This window comes from Coregonus lavaretus, assembly GCF_964263955.1.
Source record: "Coregonus lavaretus genome assembly, chromosome: 4".
Taxonomy (NCBI): domain Eukaryota; kingdom Metazoa; phylum Chordata; class Actinopteri; order Salmoniformes; family Salmonidae; genus Coregonus; species Coregonus lavaretus.
In genome coordinates this window covers 69,587,714-69,603,606 of record NC_139991.1, presented here as the reverse complement: position 1 = coordinate 69,603,606, position 15,893 = coordinate 69,587,714, and the positions used below count along the sequence as shown (strand labels likewise).

Below are 15,893 nucleotides of genomic sequence, written 5' to 3'. Positions count from 1 at the left end.
TCAACAATGAACTTTTAATTTAGTGCTGTGATATAAAACAATTATGTTAATGCTTGTAAAGTATTTGTTTTATTGGTCAATTGAAAATATGCATGTTCATAAATGATGTAGCTTTGCTAAATGTGCGTTATTTCGGTGCGTAATTTCGTAGACCTAATGTCAAAATACGAAGCCTATTTCTGATGCATCAGATTATTGGGGATATAAAATAATCCTTACAAAATTAGATTGCTATCGAATATGCATACCTGCGCTTTGATTTATTCAAGATTGTAATTAGGGTTTAATATGCCTTCTCTTTTGAAATAGGATAGGCTACATGTTTGCCGAGAATTCTGTTTATGCACATAGCCTACACACATCCAAAATACAAGCATTAAAATGCCGTTCATTTGAATGAAATGTGACAATATTTTCAATATTTAGGCCTATTAGTGGAAATACACACAATTGATAGGCCTAAAAGTAAGACAGAATCGCTGGTGATACAGTGATTTATTTGTAAGCTACCTGTTGCTCACCGGCATGTGCATTCCCAGGTGTTCCATTGACCGGAATGGAGTACACTTATGATGTCGATTTGGAAGAGCTATGTCCTGTTTGTGGCGATAAGGTGTCGGGATACCACTATGGACTACTTACGTGTGAAAGCTGCAAGGTAGGCTGCAAAAGACGCAATCATTTATTTTTATAGAGGCTTTCATAGGCTATAATATAGACCTATCTTTTTATTTACGTCAAGATGAGATGTCTAAATCCATCAAGAAATTCGTTATCATTTGTATTAATACAAATTAATGTATATTATTTTCGTTTGTATTCATTTTATTGCAGCATTGATGATGATCTTAACTTGGCTATTTTGTTAATAGGCATGTCTATATGAACTCTCTCACACAGGGTTTCTTCAAAAGAACGGTTCAAAATAATAAGAGGTATACTTGTGCAGAAAACCAGGATTGTAAAATTGACAAAACTCAGAGGAAACGGTGTCCATTTTGTCGGTTTCAGAAATGCCTGAATGTTGGAATGCGATTAGAAGGTAAAATCATTTTTATTTGATTAATTTAGATAATTTCTAAGGTATTTTGGTTTAACATGGAATGTTGTCAGATTTTAAAATTATTATATTTGTAGAATATTTTTTGGGGGCTATACATCAGAATTGATCAAGTTTGATATCTGTTCGATGAAATTGCATATCTATCTCTTTGGGTTGGTGATATATAACAGTAGGCCTGTATAGGCTGCATTATAGTCTGACTGTTGGTAGGCTTATTCTCAAATAGGTGTCGTTAAATATTCGTCTCTAATTAGTGAAACATGAGAAAACTATATTATAAGTATAGTTTGTCAGTTGTTGCATATATCTTTTTGTCAATGGTTGGGTTTTAATTGCTGTATCAACATTGGCATATTATCTAAGGAATTTCGATAAAAAATATCTAGCTCCAGGTAAACTATTTCAGTATCCTTTGATAAAATATGTATGAATAGTATGTTTTCTAATATTATTGCGTAATTAGAAGAGTTTTGGATGAGGTTATTCATGATATGTCATTAAATCATTATGAGACAACAAGCTTGAATGCAAGCTATGTAAATGCAATTTATGTTATTTTGGGATTCAGAATAATAACAAAACAAGAACAAACATTTTTGTTTATCCGTAGAAATGAAATTTACTTTACAATGGATTTAATCCATATCTTCAGATATATACATAAAATCTACAAAATGATTGCTCTATTAGTGTATTTTTGGTTTACATTTTGATTGCTGCACCAAGAACTCTCACATGCTAACTTAGTGAATGTTAGCAATTAATTGAATAACAGTAATGGTGTTCGATTCCATCAGCTGTCCGTGCCGATCGCATGCGAGGAGGCCGGAATAAGTTTGGCCCCATGTACAAGCGTGACCGAGCCCTCAAGCAGCAGAAGAAAGCGTTGATTCGAGCCACCGGCCTCAAGATGGAGACCACCCCTCCGATGCTCTCCCCTGACACCCAGACAGACTACACCTTCACCGGCAGCCTCCCGGGCCTCCACCCGCTCCCCAAGGGCATCCTCCACACCACCACCACCCCCATCCCCATCGCCCCCACAGACTACGACCGCTGCCTCTATGGACCCCCCTCACTTGGCATGGCCATGCCTGGACTCCCCCCCCATGCACCCTTACCCCCCCAGTACCAGTACGCCTCCTTCCCCAGCCGGGCGATCAAGTCCGAGTACCCGGAACACTACACAAGCTCCCCAGACTCGGTAGTGGGCAGCTACATCTACCCGGAGCAGGTCTACTCTGGATCGGGCTCTCCGCAGGTGCCTGGGGTGCCTCAGCTGGTGCTGGAGTTTATGCGCTGTGACCCGGACGAGCTGCAGGTGCAGAGTAAGATCGCTGCTCACCTTCAGCAGGAGCAGAGTGGCCGGGGGGGCAAGGGTCAGGAGAGACTCAGCACCTTCAGCCTCATGTGTCACATGGCCGACCAGACGCTCTTCTCCATCGTGGAGTGGGCCCGAGGCTGCATCTTCTTCAAGGAGCTCAAGGTAGGGAAGTCAATACTTTGTTGTCATACCAACCAAAGTTGTTAATTGTTTGGAAACCTTAAAATTCCTCAGAGATGGTTTAGACTGTAGATTATATGCCGCCCATTCTTCTTTACACTTTTTTCAAGAAAAAGGAATCTATTAGTACAAAGGTGTTTTAGACATCCAACAAACCTCACAGAGTACAAAATGCCATGTGAAAATAAGACAAAAAAACTTTCCCACTGTTTTGATGCTCCTGTAGTTTTATTAGCAATGTTTCAACCACAAAGATCTTCGTCAGGCTTACAGGTAGGACCTTTTGTACAGGTAAGGCTGACAAAGGCCCTTTCTGGTTTAAAGGTTTCACATTTTGCAGAGCCCGTAGTCTAATATTGATTATTCGCCTGAGTGGGCCCTGCGAGAATCATAAAATGGTGGATACATAATGTTGTATTATCCCCAGGCATATGACATATGTTATTGTATGTTTGTGTTTGTTGGGGTCAGTTCCATATATCAGGAAGTTAATTGAAATTCAAGTGATGAATTGGGAAAAACTCAACAATGAAAATGATAACCAATTCCAATTGCTGAACTGAGTGGAAATCGCCAATGCAATAACATTGGGATACACACACACACAAGCGCACCCACATTTGCACATACACACACATACACTGTCAACATTTACCATTTTACATGTGGACAGCCACGCACACATCTCTCACACATTATTCCGCTGTTTATTTGGGACTTCCTACTGCAGAGGTGTCCACCATGATGAAAAGACGATGACAGGTGGAATCAAGGAAGCACATCCGCACCCATGACAATTGAGAGAGCAGAGTGACAGCTTTTTTTCTCATCACACACAGCCCAGGGGGTATTTCACCAAGCAGCATCAACAAGTTAGCCTTAGCATTACAGTAGCCACCTACATGGAACTTTGCAACATGGTCTCCCATGAATATGTAAAAAATTGTGACATTTAACCATTGTAGTTATATGCAGTGGTGTGAAGTACTTAAGTAAAAATACTTTAAAGTACTACTTAAGTCGTTTTTGGGGGGTATCTGTACTTTACTATTGATCTTTTTGACAACTTTGACTTTTACTTCACTACATTCCTAAAGAAAATAAATGTACTTTTTATTCCATACATTTTCCCTGACACCCAAAAGTACTTGTTACATTTAGAATGCTTAGCAGGACAGGAAAATGGTCCAATTAACACACTTATCAAGAGAACATCCCTGGTCATCCCTACTGCCTCTGTTCTGGCGTACTCTAAACACATATGTAAATTATGTCTGAGTGTTGGAGTATGCCCCTGGCTATCCGTAAATTAAAATAACAAGAAAATGTTGCCGTCTGGTTTGCTTAATATAAGGAATTTGAAATTATTTTTACTTTTACTTTTGATACTTAAGTATATTTAAAACCAAATACTTTTAGACTTTTACTCAAGGAGTATTTTACTGGGTGACTTTCACTTTTACTTGAGTCATTTTCTATTAAGGTATCTTTACTTTTACTCAAGTATGACAATTGGTTACTTTTTCCACCACTGGTTATATGTCACTTGTTGTGACATATTTCTTACTGTATATGTCACTATGGTGACATAGAATAGAGACATAATGAGATAGGTCTGAACTTTACTATATATTCTGAAATAACTCCACACAACCTCAGAATAGGCATGCTATAATAACCTTAATAAGTCATATCCCACTTTAGAATTCTTTACACACCAGGGAATTGTAGCACGCTATTTCTGAGTGTTTATTGAAGCTAACTGGCTAATCCATCGATTTTCACTCTGTGTAAAGTTACCATGAGGTGAACGGCTAATCGACTTAGCTTCAACCGCTGCCCTCCCGCAATGCTCTCCTCAAGACCCATTCTGGTCAGGCGTGACTCGGGCTACCGACTATCAGCGGTGAACAAACAGATGCTCTGACACGTTGTAGCTACTTGAGCCCCGGGTGCATGCTAGTTGCGGTAGGGACTGTGTGGGCGTGCAGTGAGGAGAGGAGCCAGGAAAGGGCAATCTCTTCACTGTGGTTCCATAGGCCATATCTTACTCTTCGTATGTCTCCCAGCGCTATTCACTTCAGTGTGACCTCCATCCATTCCTACCTGGAAGAGGTTTTATGAAGTCAACCCTTCTTGGCCATCCTGAGAGGCAGAATGGAACAGTGTTGTCAGGAGAAGAGATCTTTTATAAAGCAGCATTTTCTTTTCTTTTATTATCCCCTCTCCCCAGGTTCACGGTGATGTTGACTGAACTCATTTAGAGTGAGTTAGGGGGGATGTTTCATTGGCCTGTATGAGTGTGTGTGTGTGTGTTTGCTGCATGCATGTGTGTGTGTGTGTGTGTGTGTGTGTGGGTGAGTGAGTGCGTGCCAGTGTGTGTGTCCGTGTGTGTGCGTGGGAGCGTGTGTGTGTGTGATAGTGATGAATGGTAATAGTGTACTTGCAGTGATTTAACCTGGTTAGGTCGAGGTCGCGTTCATCTCTCCTAAAATAAAACACTTGAGTTTTACGCTGATGTAAAGGAAGTGGACCCTCTTAAAGTGCTGCATAAAGCGATACCATGTCCCTACTTTCAATATTTTCACAACAATGGAAGCATTGTTTGGTTTAGAGGAGTACAATGGCTGATTGATCAAAATGTATATTTTTCAGGGTCTGGGTGTTTATTAATACTTGAATAGTTAACAGTTTAGTGTGCCTTATTGTTCTTAAGGTCAGTTAAACATGTTGGTATGGTATTGCTTTCCATTCATGGCTGAAGCAGACAATAACAATTATATTACTGTATTCAATTTATAACACATTACATTGTTTTAGATTAATTTACATATAATACCTTTTGCCTTTGTTGTCCTATATCATATAGTAGATACAGTATATACAGAGTAAATAACACAAAATAAGAGGTTAAAGCACAAACTACCTTCATGTAATGTGAAATGCTTCACCACAAGAACCTACTAGCCAAAGTCTACTTTCGCTTTCTGTAGTGGAGTGCTAGGACAATAAACCAGTGGACTATGAATAATAGGACTATTTGCCAACAAGTCCCCAGTTATTTTTGCCGGTACTGAAGGCATTCCTTGTAGTAGATAAGAGTGGAATGTGTTCTCCAGAGTGTGTAGTTAATGTGTTTGGGTTTACCATGTGGAGGGATAGACAGTATTTGTAAAATATCAAGTTTTATTTGAGATTTTTACAGCTTTCTGTGTAGTCAAAACGTTACAAAATCTATTTCAATGTTTCTAAAAGTGACCATTAATTGGCATTTTCTTCTTCTTCTTATCAGTCTACAGCTAGACTTCTGAAAGTTGTTTTAAATCTAAGACGAGAGAAAGCTACTAAATCAGCTGTGTGATATACACATTATCTGGTTGTCATCATACATGTCTAATAAATCATTTTAATAGTGGTATTTGTTATCCAACCACTATACAAAGTAATTACTATATAATACATAATCACTATATAATACATAATCACTACATAATAAACTGAACAAAAATATAAATTCAACATGGAACAATTTCAAAGATTTTACTGAGTTAGTTCATATAAGGAAATCAGTCAATTTAAATAAATTAATTAGGCCCTAATCTATGGATTACACATGACTGGGCAGGGGTGCAGCCATGTGTGGGCCTGGGAGGGCATAGGCCGACCAACTTGGCAGCCAGGCCCACCTGCTGGGGAGCCAGGCCCAGCCAATCAGAATGAGTTTTTCCCCACAAAATTATTACATACTCCTTCTCTAAAATGACCTTGGAGGCTTCTTATGGTAGAGAAATTAACATAACATTCTCTGGCAACAGCTCTGGTGGACATTCCTGCAGTCAGTGTGCCAATTGCACGCTCTCTCAAAACTTGTGACATCTGTGGCATTGTGTTGTGTGACAAAACTGCACATTTTAAAGTGGCCTTTATTGTCCCCAACACAAGGTGCACCTATGTAATGGTAATGCTGTTTAATCAGCTTCTTGACATGCCACACCTGTGAAATTTGAGAGAAATACGCTTTTTGTGCGTATGGAACATTTGTGGGATTTTTTATTTCAGCTCATGAAACATGGGACCAACACTTTACATGTTGCGTTTATATTTTTGTTCAGTGTACATAATCACTATATCATACATAATCACTATATCATGGGGTCACTCACTATATAACGTGTGTCCTGTGTCCATATTATGGATTTAATTAATTGCATGGATATGGTGCTTTGCTGGTAGGTCTCAAAACCCCACCATATCCCTATCCACTAGCCCTAATCACCATTCCACAACAGTCTCTCTACCCGCTCAGTAAAATCCTGCTGTACTGCACCCAGACATGCTCCCTCTGTCTCTGTCTACCTCTGGCCACCGCCGTCTGAGAACACACAAATCATCATCATCATCTGCATCATAGTTCGGCTGCAGATTAGTCACAAGCTTCCTCCAGTAGCTTCACACACACGCGCGCGCGCGCACGCGCACACGCACACACATACAAAAGGAAATATTTGCAATGATTGAAATAGCAATTATCATACTGAAATGATGTAAGCATTACAGTCAATAGGTATGTTTACATGCACACATTACTACGATTATTGTGAATACTCAGATTAATATAATAGTTTGATTAAAACATTTACATGCTTTGCAAGAAGAATGTTTTCCCTAATAATACTGTTTACTTTGACACATCTGAAATCAGGCTACCTGATTGGACTTTGATCAATGCAGAAAATTGCCAATCAAAATAAACGTTATATCACATATTATTATATTAATATTTAACCAAATTATAATTGTATTATAAATATGAAGCCTATTTGAATCTGAGTTCAGAAATACAGAGTTTGCGTGTGAAAAGTTTTTCTAGATTTTCCGAACTCAATTCACTGGCACAAAAGAGAGAGACTCGCGTTGCTCATGCTAGAACATGCGCAGACCTAATACACTGCTGGAACTCCGATTCATGTGTTTACATGTCCTAATAAATCAAAAGATTGCTAAAAAATCTAGATGTTTTAATCGACATATGCTTACTTCGATTATAATAATAATAATAATAATAATAATAATAATATGCCATTTAGCAGACGCTTTTATCCAAAGCAACTTACAGTCATTTGCGCATACAATTTTACGTATGGGTGGTCCCGGCGATGGGTGGTCCCGGCGATTAAGATAATCAGAGTAAGGTGTTTACATGACTAATGCCATACTCGGCCTACTGCCATAATCAGTTTAATATGGAATTATTAGTGTGCATGCAAACTTACTCGACAGTGCTATGCTGGTGCTACGCTACTAACAATCGACAATACCTGGAGATGTGTTGCCATGTGTTTTTCATGCCAGTACTAAGCTGAGCTGTGTTTGCTGTGTGTGTGTGTGTGTGTGTGTGTGTGTGCGATGGTGGATGTGGCATACATTAGCTTATTGACTCTCTTCACCACGTGTTGATGGTTAGTTTCCAGGTCTTTGTGTCTACGTCTGTGTTGGACAGGTGTGTGTCAATCCCCTCACAGTAGAATGGCTTCCGGAAGGAACTTCTACCTCATTTACCAGGTGTAATGACTCGCTACCATGGCATGCTATAGCAATAGAATGAGCCAGGTGAACATTAGCATTGCACCATATGCGCTCAGCACAACTGCTCTAGTTTAGCTGTGTATCAATGCCAAGACAAAAATATAGAATGTTGTTCAGTATGTTGGTTAATAGTACAAAATAATGAATGTTTCATTAATTCAGATGATATTTTTTTCCCACACTCACAATACTTTTGCCTAAACTGGCACCTCAGTGGCTTTACAATGTGGCTGTATACACGTCTTATTATATGCTAGAGTGGTATTCACCATTGACTGTTACAAATAGTTCACGCACTCACCCATGGGCGAGTGAAAGCTGGGAGCTTGGGAGAGAAGCAAGAAAATCCATCAAAATTCTGAGGTACTTGACATTTTCAATAGGTGCAGATGGGGGAATAGCAGTAGAATGCCACAGACAACAGTCTTTATGGTGTGCACTGTATTCCAAATGAAAAAATATATATATATATATTTTATTGCGTTCACATTACTGTGTGTCAATGGTTTGTTGTGCAATTCCTGAAGTGTGTATTGAATCCGGTCTGGTATTTGTGTTAAAAAACTTGTTGTGCTATAACAAATAAATGAAAAACCGACCTCGCGGGGACAGAGCACGACTTAGTGGTAAATACCATCGATTTGCCATGGCAACAGAAAATCCAGACTGAATGGGGCCATGTCTCTATGGGTCTCTGTTCATATACTGTATCTAGGTATCTTTGGTGATGTTGACATGTTTTTGTCCCTGGCTAGTGCATTTCCATAAAATGGAAGACTTAACTGATATTCAAATAATGTCGACGTTCGTTAAACAAGCATGCTCGCACTCACGTCATGTGATGAGATGGGCTGGTTGTTAAGCTGCATTGCAATGAAATTGATTTTGTCCGTACTGTGTTGCTGTTAATAATAATAATAATAATATGCCATTTAGCAGACGCTTTTATCCAAAGCGACTTACAGTCATGCGTGCATACATTTTTGTGTATGGGTGGTCCCGGGGATCGAACCCACTACCTTGGCGTTACAAGCGCCAGGCTCTACCAGTTGAGCTACAGAGGACCACTACCACTGTTCTCTGGGTTTGTAGTTGTTTGTGGCATTTAACCAAAATGCAACTTCTGCACAGAAAATGGATAATGGATAGTGGATAATGGATAGTGGATAATGGATCATGGATCATGGATCATGGATCATGGATAGTGGATCATGGATCATGGATCATGGATCATGGATAATCCATAGCTTGACTACGCCACAAAAAGCAGACCACAATAATCTTTTGTCATATCAGAAAGGTTTTCTGGACCATACTGTATAAATTCTATTTTATAGAGTGACACTGTCCCCATGTTCACTGTGAATAAACCCGCCATTGTTTGGTTAACCTTTCTATGTAGCCTGGGAACTAATCTGAATTTCTCTCTGTTTCACGTCACAATATCCGTCTGGCCATGGCCATGGGCTTTCATTACAACTGTTTACGCCTAAATTTGTACTGGTGCATTACTACTACTTCTGGTTAAGGACATTAAGTTAATTGATAGTTAAAGGGATAGTTCACTTTTTTAAGTTTAGCTCATTTTTGACTGTTGTCATTTTAACCAAACCATTTGAAACACAAATACGTGTGTTTGAATGGATGTTCGTTCCTTCTTTCTTCTATCAGGTGGGAGATCAGATGAAGCTGCTTCACAACTGCTGGAGCGAGCTGCTGGTGTTGGACTTCATCTCCAGGCAAGTCCAACACGGCAAGGAGGGCAGCGTGCTACTGGTCACAGGGCAGGAGGTGAGTGCAATGATCACCACGCGTCATCACACACATGCACACACCCACACGCACGCACACACACACACACGCACGCACGCACGCACGCACGCACACACACACACAGAAGTTAGAAGTCAGTCACGCCACTCCTCATGGTAAACGCATATCACTGAGTCTACCTTTAATGAGTCCAGAAAGTACTTTTTGGGGGAAAGTTCCTATGTTGAAACTCATGCATGTGTATGTTGTGGTCTAGGTGGAACTGACGTCCATAGCATCCCAGGCAGGAGCCACTCTCACAAGCCTGGTACAGAGAGGACAGGAGCTAGTTGAGAAACTACAGACCCTACAGGCGGACCGCAGAGAAATCACCTGCTTCAAGTTCCTCATCCTCTTTAACCCCGGTGTGTGGGAGATCCAATTGCATGTACAGGGGACTGCCATGGGGAGCTGCATCCAATTACAGGGGACCGCCATGGGGAGCTGGATATCCCCATAACAAATAATTCTCACCTAATTAAGGGTTGAAAATATTGTTGAAAATGTTAACTTTATATTAAGGTCGGTGGACCAATCGCCTGCTTCAGGTTCCTTGTCCTCTTCGACCCCTGTGAGTGGGAGATCAGCCATGGGTTCTCCATAGGTTAATGTTATCTGGGATCCTTGGGACGTCCCTACTCTAAACCCTAACTCTAACCTTAACCCTTACCGTAACCATTTAAAATGTAATCTTCAATAGGGTAACGTCAGAGTTGGGATGTCCCAAGGAACGTGGATAGCATGGACCGTTCTCCATAGCCCCATAACTAATCATAGACACCTACAGTGCCTTAAGAAAGTATTCATACCCCTTGACTTACTCCACATTTTGTTGTGTTACAGCCTGAATTCAAAATATATTAAATAAATAAAAATTCTCACCCATCTACACACAATACCCCATAATGACAAAGTGGAAACATGTTTTTTTCGAAATGTTTGCAAATGTATTAAAAAGGAAATACAGAAATATCTCATTCACATAAGTATTCACAACCCTTTCTGGGTAGGTCTCTAAGAGCTTTCCACACCTGGATTGCAATATTTGCCCATTATTCTTTTCAAAATTGTTCAAGCTGTGTCAAATTGGTTGTTGATAATTGCTACGCAACCATTTTCAGGTCTGAACCAGGTTTTCTTCTAGGATTTTGCCTGTGCTTAGCTCCATTCCGTAAAATTTTTATCCTGAAAAACTCCCCAGTCCTTAACAATTACAAGCATACCCACAACATGACGCAGCAACCACTATGCTTGAAAATATGGAGTGTGGTACTCAGTAATGTGTTGTATTGGATTTACCCCAAACATAACACTTTATATTCAGGACAAAAAGTTCATTGCTTTGACACATTTTTTGCAGTATTAATTTAGTGCCTTGTTGCAAACAGGATGCATGTTTTGGAATTTTTTTATGTACAGGCTTCCTTCTTTTCACTCTGTCAATTAGGTTAGTATTCTGGAGTAACTACAATGTTGTTGATCCATCCTCAGTTTTCTCCTATCACTGCCATTAAACTCTGTAACTGTTTTAATGTCACCATTGGCCTCATGGTGAAATCCCTGAGCGGTTTCTTGTCTCTCTGGCAACTGAGTTAGGAAGGATGCCGGTATCTTTGTAGTGACTGGGTGTATTGATACACCATCCAAAGTGTAATTAATACCTTCCTGATGCTCAAAGGGATATTCAATGCCTGCTTTTTTTTTAATTTTGACCCATCCACCAATAGGTGCCCTTCTTTGCGAGGCATTGGAAAAACCTCCCTGGTCGTTGTGGTTGAATCTCTGTTTGAAATTCACTGCTCTACTGAGGGACCTTACAGATAATTGTATGTGTGGGGTACAGAGATGAGATAGTCATTCATAAATCACGTGAAACACTATTATTGCACACAGAGTGAGTACATGCAACTTAGTATGTCACTTGTTAAGCACACTTGGACTCCTGAACTTATTTAGCCATAACAAAGGGGTTGAATACTTATTGACCCCAGACATTTCAGCTTTTCATTTTTAATTAATTAAAAAAACTATTCGAAAAACACAATTCCACTTTGACATTGTGGGTTATTTTATTGTGTGTAGGCCAGTGACAAAAAATCTCAATCCATTTAAAATTCAGGCTGTAACACAGCAAAATGTGGGAAAAGTCAAGAGGTCTGAATACTTTCTGAAGGCATTGAAAATATTAACTTGATATTCACCATCCGTGGACCAATAAGTGAAGTCATGTCAAGTCCAACCTGATTTAAAGTGCATCTTCACAAAGTTTCAATATACTTTGAAGCAATAATAAGCAGTTCTCTGAGAAGCTATAGGGATTCCCATGGTGGTTCTTGTTAACTGTATGTCTCTTGGCACAGTCATTTTCTGCATTTGCAAACATTGCCGCACGATGGCGATGCGTGCAAGTTGGTGGCAGAACAAGGGGAAGTTCTTATAGAACGGCGCAAAAACGGCCTCTATTTACATGTTGCTTATGAGTGCATTTCACACTACTTTTGGATTATAATTGGATTTTAAGGCTCGTATCAATGTCCTGCTTAATATAATGTTTGTCATGTTCGCAAATCAACTGCATTATACTTAAAAAAACACTTATACTTCAATCAGTAAAATGGCTCTTTGGCTAGCTTTTGCTACAGCCTATATCAGTGAGCGTTAGCATTCTAACTGCTGCATCCAAAATAGTTATTTTTCAAAGATCACAACCAAATATAATCTTAACGACTGTTCAAGCAAGAATCAAAACATCATTGTAAGCGTATGAGAATCCCAAAGTTTTTTTGTTTAGAAGTAATAATAATGGAAATCTAGGCTATGTTGAATGGACGCAGATGGCGATGGCTTTCTTACTGCCGCCAAGAGTCGCGCGCATCTGCGTGACGTCAGTGTGTCGTGTACTGGAAAAGGGTCTATTAAATGTAAAATTCATACAATATTTTTTAAACTCTCATTTGGTACAATTGTTAGGTGTAATTGAATTACAGAAGGTGTATTTATTGAGCGCTGTTGGAGAATTAGTGAAATCAAATAATCATGTGCTTAAATGAGATTGAAAGTTATTAGTGTTGTAAATGAAATGCCCCACAATGGCTTCTCAACCTTACCTAATTTATCACATTTTAAAACATAACTGGCAATTCCTTCAATTTGAGTTTGATCCAAAGCAATTAATTTGTCAAAAGCAGGATGGCGCGCTGATATGGCGGTATATATTTAGGGGATTTGAGCATATTGGCAGTTTGTCCCCTTTATGGCTCTAAGAGGCTAAATGATTAGTCTAAATGGAGTGGCGCTTTGCACAGGTTATGGGCTTAATTCGAATTAGGCCGCTCTGAATAGGCTATGTTTACAAAGGCAACGAGCGTCGCCCTTGTTGCGCACTGCGCTCAATGAAGGCTTAATGGATTGACCCCCACATCGCTTTTTCTCCAGACAGACACTCGGCCAGAATCCGCCGTGCTCGGTAGATGGGAAAATGGCCTTTTATCATCTACATTCCCCTAAGCGGTAGCAATTTAGAGCTAGCCCACTGTGAACAAAAGCTGCTTTTAATAATGAGAGTGCTTGAGAGGGCCCTGGCGTTTGCGCGGAGTGTGGATCTTTGTGTGGGTTCTGTTTTCTGCCTCCCTCTTTCTGTCTCTCCATCTCCCTCGCTCGCTCACTCTCTCCTCATCTCTCTCTCAGTCTGTCGTCATTTGTTCGTCTCTTTCTTCCTCAGGCAATTCGGTCATATTTGTAGGGGCAATTTTCACTTCACCTTTGAGCCGTATTGAAAATATTATCGACAACGTTTGATTCAATTGTGAGGGGCTCCCCCGTCGGTGCTCTCGTGCTGAACCCCAGGAAAGGAGCCTCATCTGGGAAGATGGCAAGCTGTTGTCCCTCTCTTAGCCAAGCTAGTGCTGGAGCTCATATGTGCTTCTATACATAACAGCCCACGTAAACTGACTTATGTTAGCTAGCATTTCACCCGCAATAACATCTGCTAAACACGTGTATGTGACAAATTACATTTGATTTGATTTGATCTCTATAGTACAACATATCCTTGTGCTGGGTGCACATAGTCGTGGAAATGCTTGAGATAATCACGAGCATACACAGAAACAAAGAAATACTGTGACAGACAGACATGCACAGTTGGATCCATGTTTTCAATAAGATAATGGCTAGGATTCAATCAAAGGCTCCAATGTTTCTAAGGAACCTCTACATACTGTCATCCAGACATGCCCCTTGACAGCATGTAGAACATGTTGTATTTCTTATTTGATATCTAAAGTCCTAGTAAGCCTGATATACATATTCATCTTAAGATTGCTAGGTGAGAAAACAACATATCACAGTCGTAGCAACTACATTTTCCCTCAACAAAGTAGTTATCAGAAAGTCAGGGGTAATAGGAAAAGACAAGTGTTTTTGTGTGGGGGGTTGATGGGCGCTGTTAGTCATGCTTCCACATGCCACGTCAAGTCACTATATGTCATTTTCAAACACGTTCAAGAGCAGCACTTTGGACTGGAAATTAAAGTTACAAATAGTGCATTTAGGGAAAAAAAAACACCACTAAAAACACACTCTCTTCTCCCCTCAGATGTGAAGCTACTGGAGAACCAGGCGTTCGTGGAGGGCGTCCAGGAGCAGGTGAACGGGGCTCTGCTGGAGTACACAATGTGTGCTTACCCCCAGTACCTGGACAAGTTCAGCCAGCTGCTGATGCGCCTGCCTGAGCTCAAGGCCTTGTCGGCGCAGGCCGAGGACTACCTTTGTTACAAGCATCTGAGCGGAGAGGTGCCTTGCAACAACCTGCTCATCGAGATGCTGCACGCCAAGAGGGCGTGTGCGTGAGGAGGGCACACGTTTGCGTGTGTGTTAGTGTTTTTGACAAGAGGGAAGAGAGGAGGTGTGTGTGGGTGTCCGCATGTTAGAGAGATAGAGTGTGAGAAAGGCCGAGGAAAACGAGAGAGAGAGAGAGATCACCCTTCTTGCCCCAAAGCGCCACTTACTTACTGAGGTCTCGGTCTCAGCCGTTCCAGACTTCAAATCTAACTACAGTATGCCCAAAACCTGGACTGGATTCATTAAATTCACCACCAAGAGTTGATTCGGTGGTAGAGAGATGCACTGAGTTGATTCACTCACCCTCCAGAGATTGAAATATGATTTACATTTGAAGACGATTCAAATGATTCACTGTGCAGGACGTAGTCATTCTAGGAGTCATTCAAGGAATCGATTGTCAGAGACCTGATTCATCTGCAGTTCATATTCAGGCAATGATGCACTTGAATTGTTGTACAGAGATGCACTGAGATTGGCGAAGGTGAGACATTTCGTTGAATTCATCCCATAGAGTCATTGATAGAGATGCCATGAACTCTCAACTTGATTCACTGTTGATTTCAACACAGGGAACTGATTCATTCTGAATAATTCCATATCAAGTTCTTAAAATGCTCTTATGCTAAAGACATGCTAATTAGTTACTTGTTAATTAACTTTTAATTATACATCATACTGGTTAATTCACTATGTAATATCACAGTTAATTAACTAATGACAATCACTAAACAACTAAAGACAGACATTTCAGCTAGTTATAACCTACCTGAAGGGATCCTAAAGAGGAATACTACATTTTAGCTGTATGCTAATGTAGCATAGAGGCTAATGCTACTAGCTAGGTTGACATGACCACATTATAATAATAATAATAATAATTAGTCATTTAGCAGACGCTCTTATCCAGAGCGACTTACAGGAGCAATTAGGGTTAAGTGCCTTGCTCAAGGGCACATCGACAGATCTTTCACCTAGTCGGTTCGGGGATTAGAACCAGCGACCTTTCGGTTACTGGCACAACGCTCTTAACCACTAAGCTACCTGCCGCCCTATTGACATTGACAGCGCTTTTTTAGAGAGAGA

At 40.3% G+C, this 15,893-nt stretch overlaps 1 protein-coding gene across 1 annotated transcript; it reads left to right on the top strand.

Moving 5' to 3' along the window:
• Positions 1–544: 544 nt before the first annotated feature.
• nr5a1b (nuclear receptor subfamily 5, group A, member 1b) lies at positions 545–14,816 on the top strand (the record flags this gene model as incomplete). Its single annotated transcript, XM_084159625.1, has 6 exons — positions 545–658; positions 901–1,042; positions 1,861–2,549; positions 9,825–9,944; positions 10,183–10,330; positions 14,563–14,816. The coding sequence occupies exons 1-6, from the start codon at positions 557–559 to the stop codon at positions 14,814–14,816; spliced, it is 1,455 nt and encodes a 484-aa protein (XP_084015751.1). The 5' UTR covers positions 545–556.
• Between the last annotated feature and the right edge of the window lie 1,077 nt (positions 14,817–15,893).